This window comes from Salvelinus alpinus, chromosome 16 (genome assembly GCF_045679555.1).
Source record: "Salvelinus alpinus chromosome 16, SLU_Salpinus.1, whole genome shotgun sequence".
In the NCBI taxonomy this organism is placed as follows: domain Eukaryota; kingdom Metazoa; phylum Chordata; class Actinopteri; order Salmoniformes; family Salmonidae; genus Salvelinus; species Salvelinus alpinus.
The window spans coordinates 37,087,484-37,101,830 of record NC_092101.1 but is presented as its reverse complement, the minus strand read 5'-3'; the positions used below and the strand labels follow the sequence as shown (position 1 = coordinate 37,101,830).

The 14,347-nt window shown below is 44.0% G+C and overlaps 1 protein-coding gene across 1 annotated transcript in view; it reads right to left on the bottom strand.

Moving 5' to 3' along the window:
* LOC139540619 (adenylate cyclase type 1-like) overlaps positions 1–14,347 on the bottom strand; it is an 83,255-nt gene that overhangs the window by 35,742 nt on the left and 33,166 nt on the right. Inside the window, exon 4 of the mRNA XM_071344432.1 lies at positions 6,876–7,003. Within this exon, the coding sequence (XP_071200533.1) occupies positions 6,876–7,003 (128 nt within the window). The remainder of the gene's footprint in view (positions 1–6,875; positions 7,004–14,347) is intronic.

The following is a 14,347-nucleotide window of genomic DNA, read 5'->3' as shown; positions in this document are numbered from 1 at the left end:
GGAACCCCTCTGAAAAGGGTCTTCGAAAAACCCCTCTGAAAAGGGTTTTCGAAAAACCCCTCTGAAAAGGGTCTTCGAAAAACCCCTCTGAAAAGGGTCTTCGAGGAACCCCTGTGTAAAAGGGTCTTAGAGGAACCCCTCTGAAAAGGGTTTTTGAGGAACTCCTCTGAAAAGGGTCTTCGAGGAACCCCTCTGAAAAGGGTCTTCGAGGAACCCCTCTGAAAAGGGTCTTCGAGGAACCCCTCTGAAAAGGGTCTTCGTGGAACCCCTCTGAAAAGGGTCTTCGAGGAACCCCTCTGAAAAGGGTTTTTGAGGAACTCCTCTGAAAAGGGTCTTCGAGGAACCCCTCTGAAAAGGGTTTTCGAGGAACCCCTGTATAAAAGCTCAAACCAGAACCTTATTGTGAAGGGAGGGGTCACATTTCTTACCTTTTTAATAATATATTGTAGAGGTGACAGTCTATCAGAAAATTGGAGGTGTGGCTTATTTGAGGCGTGGCTTTCAGACAGTTCTTTTTGGACACCCTTTTTGTTAAATGTTATTCCTGTTCATCATGCTAAGTTTCTACACCGCAAACTTAAATGTTCCTTTAATAGGTATGCATATTACATAGTGCTGGGAAACTGTGGCTTCATGAACCCTTTGGGCCTTTCACGAAATTCTGCTGAAAAATTGTTAATTATTCGGAGCGTTTAACAGAGTGCATATTAGTGACATCTGCTGGTCAGGAATAAATATCAGCATGTTTGATGTTTAAATAGACTTGTTTTCCCATTGCATCCATCAAAACTTTGTCGCGCAATGGACAGATGTGTGCGTTGGTACACTCATTTTAGTTGTGGAGTTCCAGGTTCCGTGATATTATTTAGGACGCTGAAGACAAAAGACTACCATAGGCTACAATAAATAAAACAAAGTATTTGAACAACAATGGGAAGATCATTTTTCAACCATAGCCAGGATTGGATCTTGTGCCTATGCTGGTGTCTGATCCCAAATCCCCATCCCTACCTGCTGAACTACCATTCAGGACCTATAACCTCAAACAAATCTAAGTAAATTGGTAAATAAGCTGTCCAGTAGAGGTTGGTGTTTGAAAGCAACTTTGCATCGAAGAAAGCATCCTTGCCGGGGCGAAATCAGCGGGATCTTGCATTTTGCAACACACCGTTCGAAAATGCATGTGATCGAATGACGCTTCAGAAGTCATCGATCGCGTGGTAATGTTACTTTGAAGCTATCTGTCTATACTTTGAAGCGAGCAACCTAGTTAAAAAATAAATAAAAAACATTTACAAAAGATGGCTCCATTGAATGATTTAGGATGTTAAATAAAAAACTGAACAGCCTATGCTTATCGAAATTCATCATTTAAAAGTTAGAAATACAATGTAGCTAGTGTATCAAAGAAAACATTATTTTATTTTTATATCGATTCAATCCTGTACCTCCACAAGATGAGAGACTCACTCGCCACTGCTCTTCAGGCTGAGCCACCTGTCAGGTGAGAAATACAGAAGAATATCTAGACTAAGTCTGTAAGTCATGTCTGGCAGCAGAGGTCGATGTTTTGGAAACCACAGTGGGATCCACTGAGGGACCAAACAAAGCTCTGTACGTCATTTATCACATGGTAACTACTTTTCTTTGGGTTTGAATTAAACTTTTTTAACTCACTTTTACATATTAACAAAATGTGATAATTATCAATAGCAACTACCAGAGCTGTTCACATTTACAATCACTGTTTGAGAAATAAAAAACAGTGCTAAGATTTCAGAATAGATTCCTCTGCTAAGAAGGTGAAATGTCTAGATTTTTAAAAAAACCTCCGGCAGGGGACGGCATTCTTTCTTCCAAGTTCCGACATTTGACAGATATGTAGTGTGACGTGCGAAGCTTTTAACATCATCATCACATGGTATTGTTTCTTCGATACAAGCATCGTTACGTTGTGTCGAATCCAGGCCCCCAGCGTCACAAGCTCTGCTGGTTGGCTACTGCGTAGCAACCTAGCGTTGCCAAAAGCCCTGATCTGCCCTATAAAGCCTATCTAAATTATGATCACCAGAACAGCCAAACACATTGTTTTTAGATGATCGTTTTAGGCTCTAAAATGTGTGGGGAACAATTTTAAGTTCACAACAAATGGAGATATTTCATTAAATAATGATCCATTCTGACTACTACATTTGTCACTACATATTCTACGTGCTGACACAGACCAATGACGGGCCGGCTGGCTACGAAGAGGATCCTGGCTGACTCTCTCAGGCAGGATTGAAATGAATACATTGACCATGATCCTTTGCTAGTTACGGTTATTTTCATGATCCTTGGCGCTTCAAATTGAAAAACTTCCGGCTTCATGCGCCAAAAGGAGTTTTCCATTGGAATACATGGATGACGTCAGCGCTATCACTATCAACTGGTTTTAATGTCTATGGTTGAATCAGTAGTGCTTTGAAAACTGCATCGGAGCATCAGTGCTCCGGTATGAATCGTCCCATCACTACATATTCTAATATAATAATAATATTAACATCGCTAATTACATAAATGAATAAAATGGTAACTATTACAACTTTGGGATTTACATGGACTCTTAAGGAATTTATACACCTCTGTAAGCATCATTGAAGCTACAATACTGTCAGTGTTCAACCTTAACATGTGATGACAATACACCAGTCTCAATCTTGTTTTATGCTAAGAGTTTCAAAAATGAGAACCAAGCTTCTAAAAAGGTAATTTCAGCCCCCTAGTCTTGGAATTCCCTCCAAGGCAACCTAAAAGTCCAGGACCTGGTGTCCCTGGAGGAGTTCAAAGGACAAATAGATGAACAGAAATGCAATCATTTCTAGCTACTAGCTTGCGTTGCCTTATGTAAGGAAACACACACACATATCCACTGTTTGTTTGCTATTGAATATGTGCTGTTGTCTTCTGTCTGTGTTGTCCATTTTGTCTTACATTGTTTTTTTGTTTTTTTTTATCCCAGCCACCGCCCCCACCAGAAGCTTTTTGCCGCTAAAACGGCCTAGCCTGGTTAAATACACCAAAGGTGCAAATATGAACAATTGACCAATGGCAATGGTTCCTTGAGGAACTCCAGTTGTTCCTTGAGGATCTCAGGGGTTCCTCGGGTCACCACTAATTCCAAGAGTGGATCACTGCTACTCCAAGGCCCTCCACCGCCCTCCTTTCAGCAAATCTGACCACGACTCCCTTTTGCTCCTGCCTTCCTATTAGCAGAAACTCAAAAGAGGATGGACCCGTGCTAAGGACTATTCAATGCTGGTCTGACCAATCGGAATCCATGCTTCAAGATTGTTTTGATCACGCGGACTGGGATATGTTCCGGGTAGCATCAGAGAATAACATAGACGTATACGCTGATTCGGTGAGTGAGTTTATAAGGAAGTGTATAGGAGATGTTGTTCCCACTGTGACTATTAAAACCTAACCTAACCAGAAACCGTGGAGAGATGGCGGCATTCACGCAAAACTGAAAGCGCGAACCACCGCATTTAACCATGGAAAGGTGACTGGGATTATGGCCGAATACCAGCAGTGTAGTTATTCCCTCCGCAAGGCAATCAAAGAAGTGAAATGTCAGTACAGAGACAAAGTGGAGTCGCAATTCAACGGCTCAGACACGAGACATATGTGACAGGGTCTACAGACAATCACGGACCACAAAAGGAAAACCAGCCACGTCACGGACACCGACGTCTTGTTTCCAGTCAAACTAAACACCTTCTTTGCCCGCTTTGAGGATAATACAGTGCCACCGATGGGATCCGCTACCAAGGACTGTGGGCTCACCTTCTCCGTGGCCGACGTAAGTAAGACATTCAAACGTGTTAACCCTCGCAAGACTGCCAGCCCAGACAGCATCCCTAGCCGTGTCCTCAGAGCATGTGCAGACCAGCTGGCTGGTGTGTTTACGGACATATTCAATCTCTCCCTATCCCAGTCTGCTGTCCCCACATGCTTCAACAATAGTAGGCAAGTATAAACACCATGGGACCACGAAGCTGTCATACCACTCAGGAAGGAGACGGTTCTGTCTCCTAGAGATGAACATACTTTGGTGTGAAAAGTGCAAATCAATCCCAGAACAACAGCAAAGGACCTTGTGAAGATGCTGGAGGAAACAGGTACAAAAGTATCTATATCCACAGTAAAACGAGTCCTATATCAACATAACTGTCACGATCGTCTTGCGGAGAGAGAGTGGACCAAGGCGCAGCGTGTGCAAAATACATTCTCTTTATTTGAGAAGGGAAAAAACACGCAACGAACACTATAACAAACTGAAACAAAACAACAAACGATCGTGAAGCTATAGACATAAGTGCACACACAAGCTACAAACGTACAACATAGACAATTACCCACATTAACCTAGTGCCTATGGCTGTCTTAAATATGGCTCCCAATCAGAGACAATTAATGACATCTGTCTCTGATTGAGAACCATTCAGGCAGCCATAGACACAGCTAGACACCTACACTAAACACAAACCCATCTACTCTACTTAACCCCCTAAACCATACAACCACCCTAGACAATACAAAAACACATACATTCCCCATGTCACACCCTGACCTAACTAAAATAATAAAGGAAACAAAGAATACTAAGGCCAGGGCGTGACAATAACCTGAAAGGCCGCTCAGCAAGGAAGAAGCCACTGCTCCAAAACCGCCATAATAAAGCCAGACTACGGTTTGCAACTGCACATAGGGACAAAGATCGTACTTTTTGGAGAAATGTCCTCTGGTCTGATGAAACAAAAATAAAACTGTTTGGCCATAATGACCATCGTTATGTTTGGAGGAAAAAGGGGGAGGCTTGCAAGCCGAAGAACACCATCCCAACCGTGAAGCACGGGGGTGGCAGCATCATGTTGTGGGGGTGCTTTGCTGCAGGAGGGACTGGCATCATAAGGAAGGGAAATCATGTGGATATATTGAAGCAACAACTCAAGACATCAGTCAGGAAGTTAAAGCTTGGTCGCAAATAGGTCTTCCAAATGGACAATGACCCCAAGCATACTTCCAAAGTTGTGGCAAAATGGCTTAAGGACAACAAAGTCAAAGTATTGGAGTGGCCATCACAAAGCCCTGACCTCAATCCTATAGAAAATGTGTGGGCAGAACTGAAAAAGCGTGTGCGAGCAAGTAGGCCTACAAACCTGATTCAGTTACACCTGCTCTGTCAGGAGGAATGGGCCAAAATTCACCCAACTTATTGTGGGAAGCTTGTGGAAGGCTACCCGAAACATTTGACCCAAGTTAAATAATTTAAAGGCAATGCTACCAAATACTAATTGAGTGTATGTAAACTTCTGACCCACTGAGAATGTGATGAAAGAAATAAAAGCTGAAATAAATCATTCTCTCTACTATTATTCTGACATTTCACATTCTTAAAATTAAGTGGGGATCCTAAGACAGGGAATTTATACTGGGATTAAATGTCAGGAATTGTGGAAAACTGAGTTTAAATGTATTTGGCTAAGGTGTATGTAAACTTCCGACTTCAACTGTATCCTTATTCCATTCCTTTACTTAGATGTGTGTGCATTAGGTAGTTGTTGTGGAATTGTTAGATTAGATGTTGGATATTGCTGCAACGTCGGAACTAGAAGCACAAGCAGTTCGCTACACTCGCAATAACATCTTCTAACCATGTGTATGTGACCAATAAAATTTGATTTTATTTGTAGCGCTGATACCTACCTGTGTGTGTGTGTGTGTGTGTGTGGTGTGTGTGTGTGCGTGTGTGTCTGTGTGTACGTGCGTGCATGTGTCCAGTCCCTGTCTTAGTGGTATGGCTTTGAGGAGATAAAGTGGGACTATTTCCACCACAGTCTCTCCTTTCCTCCACATGAGTATATATAGAGGGAGAGAAGGGGGATCTAGAGGGAGAGGGTGGATAATTCAAGAAGAGAAAGAAAGAGAGGGCCATATGGAATTGAGAGAGAAAGAGAGGACCATAAGGAATAGAGAGAGGAAGAGAGGACCATATGGAATAGAGAGAGAAAGAGAGGACCATATGGAATAGAGAGAGGAAGAGAGGACCATATGGAATAGAGAGAGAAAGAGAGGACCATATGGAATAGAGAGAAAAAGAGAGGACCATATGGAATAGAGAGAGAGAAAGAGAGGACCATATGGAATAGAGAGAGGAAGAGAGGACCATATGGAATAGAGAGAGAAATGAGAGAGAAGGGGGAGAGTAGTGTGTATGAGCGAGGTGAGGAGAGAGGACAATTTATGAGCAAGGGAGAAGAGAGAGGAGTGTGTATGAGCGAGGTGAGGAGAGAGGACTGTGTATGAGCAAGGGAAGAGAGGGGAGTGTGTATGAGCAAGGGAAGAGATAGGACTGTGTATGAGCGAGGTGAGGAGAGAGGACAATTTATGAGCAAGGGAGGAGAGAGGAGTGTGTATGAGCGAGGTGAGGAGAGAGGACAATTTATGAGCAAGGGAGGAGAGAGGAGTGTGTATGAGAGAGGTGAGGGAGGAGAGAGGAGTGTGTATACGAGAGGTGAGGGAGGAGAGAGGAGTGTGTATGAGAGAGGTGAGGGAGGAGAGAGGAGTGTGTATGGCAACACTTGTACTGGGTGATAATGAGCTCCAGCATTGACAACCATCCGCTCAACAGAAAGACAGGAAAACAACACAACAGCAGAAATGCTCTGCTCTGCTTCTCATTTTGGAGTATGGGATCAACACTGTGACACTATGTCTCTCTGAGTGTGTGTGTGTGTGTGTGTGTGTGTGTGTGTGTGTGTGTGTGTGTGTGTGTGTGTGTGTGTGTGTGTGTGTGTGTGTGTGTGTGTGTGTGGTCAGTGCAGACTCACGTGATAGTGTCGATCATGTCCAGGCCCATCTCTACACAACAGTGTGCATGGTCTGCCTTGGGTTGGGTCAGACCTGACACACAGTAGTAACAGTCCCCCAGAATCTTTATACGCCTACAGTGGTTCTCCTGGAGAGACGAGGGGGAGGGGTAGAGGGAGAGTGAGGGAAGAGGAGGGGGAGGAGGGGTAGAGGGAGAGAAGAGCAGGGTAGAGGAGAGAGGGGGAGAGGGGGGACAGAGTGGTGGGAGAGGAGAGAAGAGAGAGGGGTGGAAGAGTGGGGAGAGAGAGGAAGCGAGACAGAGAGCAATGGAGAGGTGATGAAATGGGGAGGAAGAGAAACAGAGGACAATGGAGAGGTGAAGAAATGGGGAGGAAGAGAGACAGAGGACAATGGAGAGGTGACGAAATGGGGAGGAAGAGAGACAGAGGGCAATGGAGAGGTGAAGAAATGGGGAGGAAGAGAGACAGAGGGCAATGGAGAGGTGAAGAAATGGGGAGGAAGAGAGACATGAATTTTCATGATTGCAAACAGTGATGATCAAAACAAGGGTCCTTCTCAGTCAAAACCTGTAACATGGCTTCCATGATAAACCTGTAACAGGGCTTCCATGATAAACCTGTAACAGGGCTTCCATGATAAACCTGTAACATGGCTTCCATGATAAACCTGTAACAGGGCTTCCATGATAAACCTGTAACAGGGCTTCCATGATAAACCTGTAACAGGGCTTCCATGATAAACCTGTAACAGGGCTTCCATGATAAACCTGTAACAGGGCTTCCATGATAAACCTGTAACAGGGCTTCCATGATAAACCTGTAACAGGGCTTCCATGATAAACCTGTAACAGGGCTTCCATGATATGTCTTCCTGTTGCAGGGCTTCCATGATATGTCTTCCTGTTGCAGGGCTTCCATGATAAACCTGTAGCAGAGCATCCATGATAAACCTTTCTCAAGTTTCAAGTTTTATTAGTCATATGTACAGGATACACATGGTATACACTGTCCAAAGAAATGCTTACTTGCAGGTTCCTTCTCGACAAACAACAATAAGAAATGATAAAATATAAGAATATGAACATAAAGTAAATGCCTCAGTGGAATATAATAAACATTTTAGCATCAGTATAATACATGAAGGCACAATTCATAGTCCAAAATGTACACTTGTTTTGGGGAAAGGGGAGTTGTTAGGCAAGTGTTTAAATAGTGAAGTATTTAGCATAATATTAAGTCTGGTAAGTGGTGTGCATGTGTGTGGATGAGTGTCTGTCTGTCTGTCTGTCTGTCTGTCTGTCTGTCTGTCTGTCTGTCTGTCTGTCTGTCTGTCTGTCTGTCTGTCTGTCTGTCTGTCTGTCTGTCTGTCTGTCTGTCTGTCTGTCTCTGTCTCTGTCTCTGTCTCTGTGTCTCTGTGTCTCTGTGTGTCTGTGTCTCTGTGTGTCTGTGTCTGTGTCTGTGTCTGTGTCTGTGTCTGTGTGTGTGTGTGGGGACACGGGGACAAAGATTGTACTTTTTGGAGAAATGTCCTCTGGTCTGATGAAACAAAAATAGAACTGTTTGGCCATAATGGCCATCGTTATGTTTGGAGGAAAAAGGGGGAGGCTTGCAAGCCGAAGAACAACATCCCAACCGTGAAGCACGGGGGTGGCAGCATCATGTTGTGGGGGTGCTTTGCTGCAGGAGGGACGGGTGCACTTCACAAAATAGATGGCATCATGAGGTAGGTAAATTATGTGGATATATTGAAGCATCAGTCAGGAAGTTAAAGCTTGGTCGCAAATGGGTCTTCCAAATGGACAATGACCCCAAGCATACTTCCAAAGTTGTGGCAGAATGGCTTAAGGACAACAAAGTCAAGGTATTGGAATTGCCATCACAAAGCCCTGACCTCAATCCCATAGAAAATGTGTGGGCAGAACTGAAAAAGCGTGTACGAGCAAGGAGGCCTACAAACCTGACTCAGTTACACCAGCTCTGTCAGGAGGAAGGGGCCAAAACTTACTTGTGGGAAGCTTGTGGAAGGCTACCCGAAACATTTGACCCAAGTTAAATAATTTAAAGGCAATGCTACTGTCACGCTCGTCGTTAAAGGGAGACCAAGGTGCAGCGTGGTGAACGTACATGTTCTTTTATTTCGAAAAATGTCACCAACAAAACAAGAAATAACAAAAATGACCGTGAGCTTACAAGGGCTATAGTGCCCCTAACATAAACAACTTCCCACAATGACAAAATCGGAAAAGGCTGCCTAAGTATGATTCCCAATCAGAGACAACGATAGACAGAACTACAAAAACATAGAAAACCCGAACATAGAATGCCCACCCAAACCAAAAAGAGACAAAAAAGGCTCTCTAAGGTCAGGGCATGACAGCTACCAAATACTAATTGAGTGTATGTAAACTTCTGACCCACTGGGAATGTGATCAAATAAATAAAAGCTGAAATAAATCATTCTCTGTAATATTACTCTGACATTTCACATTCTTAAAATGAAGTGGTGATAACTGACCTAAGACAGGGAATTCTTACTAGGATTAAATGTCAGGAATTGTGAAAAACTAAGGTGTATGTAAACTTCCGACTTCAACTGTAACAATTCATAACAATAAACACAAGGATAAAAGTAAAATAATGGAATTAATAAATACTAAATATTAGGATGAGCAACGTCGGAGTGAGATAAACTAGAATACTGTAGAGTACAGCATGTACATATGTGTAATGTAAATGTGTAAATGTGTAAAACAGTATGTAAACATTATTAAAGTGACCAGTGTTCCATTATTAAAGTGACCAGTGATTCCATATCTATGTACATAGGGCAGCACCCTCTAAGTTACCTTGTTGAGTAACCGGGTGGCAGCCAGCTAGTGACAGTGACTAAGTTCAGGGCAGAGTACTGGGTGGAGGCTGGCTAGTGATGGCTATTTAACAGTCTGATTGCCTTAAGATACAGTGGGGAGAACAAGTATTTGATACACTGCCGATTTTGCAGGTTTTCCTACTTACAAAGCATGTAGAGGTCTGTCATTTTTATCATAGGTACACTTCAACTGTGAGAGACGGAATCTAAAACAAAAATCCAGAAAATCACATTGTATGATTTTTAAGTAATTAATTTGCATTTTATTGCATGACATAAGTATTTGATCACCTACCAACCAGTAAGAATTCCGGCTCTCACAGACCTGTTAGTTTTTCTTTAAGAAGCCCTCCTGTTCTCCACTCATTACCTGTATTAACTGCACCTGTTTGAACTCGTTACCTGTATAAAAGACACCTGTCCACACACTCAATCAAACAGACTCCAACCTCTCCACAATGGCCAAGACCAGAGAGCTGTGTAAGGACATCAGGGATAAATTGTAGACCTGTACAAGGCTGGGATGGGCTACAGGACAATAGCCAAGCAGCTTGGTGAGAAGGCAACAACTGTTGGCACAATTATTAGAAAATGGAAGAAGTTCAAGATGACGGTCAATCACCCTCGGTCTGGGGCTCCATGCAAGATCTCACCTCGTGGGGCATCAATGATCATGAGGAATGTGAGGGATCAGCCCAGAACTACACGGCAGGACCTGGTCAATGACCTGAAGAGAGCTGGGACCACAGTCTCAAAGAAAACCATTAGTAACACACTACGCCGTCATGGATTAAAATCCTCCAGCGCACGCAAGGTCCCCCTGCTCAAGCCAGCGCATGTCCAGGCCCGTCTGAAGTTTGCCAATGACCATCTGGATGATCCAGAGGAGGAATGGGAGAAGGTCATGTGGTCTGATGAGACAAAAATAGAGCTTTTTGCTCTAAACTCCACTCGCCGTGTTTGGAGGAATAGAAGGATGAGTACAACCCCAAGAACACCATCCCAACCGTGAAGCATGGAGGTGGAAACATCATTCTTTGGGGATGCTTTTCTGCAAAGGGGACAGGACGACTGCACCGTATTGAGGGGAGGATGGATGGGGCCATGTATCGCGAGATCTTGACCAACAACCTCCTTCCCTCAGTAAGAGCATTGAAGATGGGTCGTGGCTGGGTCTTCCAGCATGACAACGACCCGAAACACACAGCCAGGGCAACTAAGGAGTGGCTCCGTAAGAAGCATCTCAAGGTCCTGGAGTGGCCTAGCCAGTCTCCAGACCTGAACCCAATAGAAAATCTTTGGAGGGAGCCGAAAGTCCGTATTGCCCAGCGACAGCCCCGAAACCTGAAGGATCTGGAGAAGGTCTGTATGGAGGAGTGGGCCAAAATCCCTGCTGCAGTGTGTGCAAACCTGGTCAAGAACTACAGGAAACGTATGATCTCTGTAATTGCAAACTAAGGTTTCTGTACCAAATATTCAGTTCTGCTTTTCTGATGTATCAAATACTTATGTCATGCAATAAAATGCAAATTAATTACTTAAAAATCATACAATGTGATTTTCTGGATTTTTGTTTTAGATTCCTTCTCTCACAGTTGAAGTGTACCTATGATAAAAATTACAGACCTCTACATGCTTTGTAAGTAGGAAAACCTGCAAAATTGTCAGTGTATCAAATACTTGTTCTCCCCACTGTAGAAGCTATTTTCAGTCTTTTGGTCCCAGCTTTGATGCACCTGTACTGACGTCGCCTTCTGGATTATAGCTGAGTGAACAGGCCGTGGCTCGGGTGGTTGATGTCCTTGATGATCTTTTTGGCCTTCCTGTGACATCAACTGCTGTAGGTGTCAAGGAGGGCAGGCAGTGTATCCCAGGTGATGCATTAGGCAGACCGCACCACCTTCTGGAAAGCTCTGCGGTTGTGGTGGTGCAGTTGCCGTACCAGGCTGTGATACCGACCGACAGGATGCTCTCAATGGTGCATCTGTAAAAGTTTGTGAGGGTCTTCACCACACTGTCTGTGTGGGTGGACCATTTCAGATTATCAGTGATGTGTATGAAGCATTTCACCTTCTCCACTGCGGTCCCATCGATGTGGACGTGGGTGTGCTCCCTCTGCTGTCTCCTGAAGTCCGCGATCAGCTCCTTTGTTTTGTTGACGTTGAGGTTATTTTCCTGGAACCACTCCGCCAGGGTCCTCACCTCCTCCCTGTAGGCTGTCTCGTCATTGCTGGTAATCAGGCCTACTGCTGTTGTGTCATCTAGAAACTTCATGATTGAATTGGAGGCGTGCGTGGCCACGCAGAGTTGTAGAAAATGAACAGCATTCTTACATAGCTATTGTCCAGATGGGATAGGGCAGTGTGCAGTGTGATGGCAATTGCATCGTCTGTGGATCTATTGGGATGGTATGAAAATTGAAGTGGGTCTAGGGTGTCAGGTAAGGTGGAAGTGATATAATCTTTAACTAGTCTATGAAAGCACTTCATGATGACAGAAGTGAGTGCTACGGTGTCGATAGTTATTTAGTTTAGTTACTTTTGCCTTTTTGGGTACAGGAACAATGTTGGACATCTTAAAGCAAGTGGGGACAGCAGACTGAAAGAGATTGAATATGTCCATAAACACTCCAGCCAGCTGGTCTGCGCATGGTCTGAGAATGCGGCTAGGGATGCCATCTGGGCCGGCAGCCTTGTGAGGGTTAACACACTTAAATGTCTTACTCAAATCGACCATGAAGAACGAGAGCCCACAGTCTTTGGGAGCGGGCCGCGTCAGTGGCGCTGTGTTATCCTCAAAGCGGGCGAAGAAGGTGTTTAGCTTGTTCGGGAGCAAGACATCGGTGTCCGCAACATGGCTGGTTTTCCTTTGTAATACGTGATTGTCTGGAGTCCCTGCCACATATGTCACATGTCTGAGCCCTTGAATTGCGACTACACTATGTCTTTCTACTGACGTTTGGCCTGTTTGATTGTCTTACGGAGGGCATAACTGCACTGTTTGCCACATATCAACAGTTTTTGGTTAGGTTTTAATAGTCACAGTGGGAACAACATCCCCTATACAATTCCTGATGAACTCAGTCACTGTGTCAGTGTATACGTCAATGTTATTCTCAATGGCAACCCGGAATATATCCCAGTCCGCATGATCAAAACAATCTTGAAGCATGGATTCCAATGGGTCAGAACAGAGTTGAATAGACCTTAGCATGGGTACTTCCTGCTTGGAGCAGAATGGAGATGTGATCTGATTTGCCGAAAGGAGGGTGAGGGAGTGCCTTGTAACCATCCCAGAAGGGAGAGTAACAATGGTTGAGAGTTTTTGAAGCGCGAGTACTACAGGCAATGTGTTGATAGAACTTCGGTAGCGTTTTCCTCAAATTTGGTTTGTTAAAGTTCCCAGCTACAATAAATGCATCCTCGGGATATGTGGTTTCCAGTTTTCACAAAGTCCAGTGTAGTTCCTTGAGGGCCGTCGTGGTATCGGCTTGAGGGGGAATATATAAGGCTGTGACTCTAACCAAAGAGAATTCTCTTGGGACACAATACGGTTGGCATTTGATTGTGAGGTATTCTAGGTTGGTTGAACAAAAGTTATCACAATGTAATAACGGAGCTGTGAGTCGGGAAGCAGGTGCAGGTAAAACGTTTAATAAAACAACAAAACCAGTAACAAGTCAATACCATAAGGCTACACGCCAGTAAACAAGAACAATACCAACTGGTGAAAAAACATAAGTGAGTGACATATAAAGGGGAGGAAAGAATGAAGGGAATGAAGTCCAGGTGTGTGCAATGATGAATCCCAGGACCTGTGGTTAGTATTCTGGCAACGTCGTATGCCGGAGTGGAGGAGCAGGAGAAGATGTGATAAACAATCACACAATGAAAAGTTAATCATGAAACATACTCATCCACCTTTCTTCTTCCCGGAGAGTTCTTTATTCCTGTCTACTGAGAACCCATCTGGCTGTATGGACGGGGACAGTATATCCGGAGAGAACCATGATTCCGTGAAACAGAGTATGTTACAGTCCCTGATGTCTCTCTGGAAGGATATCCTCGCCCTGAGCTTGTCTACTTTATTGTCCAGGGACTGAACATTCGAGAGTAATATACTGGATGGTGTGCAAGCCTCCTGAGTCAGACTAGAAGTCCACTCCGACTGCCTCTTTCTGGCTGTATATAATAAAATAAATCAAATTCTGGGCAAATAATGTAAGAAATAACCCAAAAAACATATACACTTCAAAGTTCCTTAGGAGCTAGAACCAGAGTTTTCATGTGTCTGTCAGCGCCATGACAAAGTCTGATTGGCTGGGCCTGCATCCCTAGTGGGTGGGCTTGGCTGCCAAGTGGGTGGGCTTATGCCCTTCCAGGCCCACCCATGGTTGCACCCCTGCCCAGTCATGTGAAATCCATAGATTAGGGCTTAATGAATGTATTTCAACTGACTGATTTCCTTATATGAACTGTACTGTAACTCAGTAAAATCTTTGAAACTGTTGCATGTTGAGTTTATATTTTTGTTCAGTGTAATTAAGCAATAAGGCCTGAGGGGCTGTGGTATATGACTAATATACCATGGCTAAGGGCTGTTC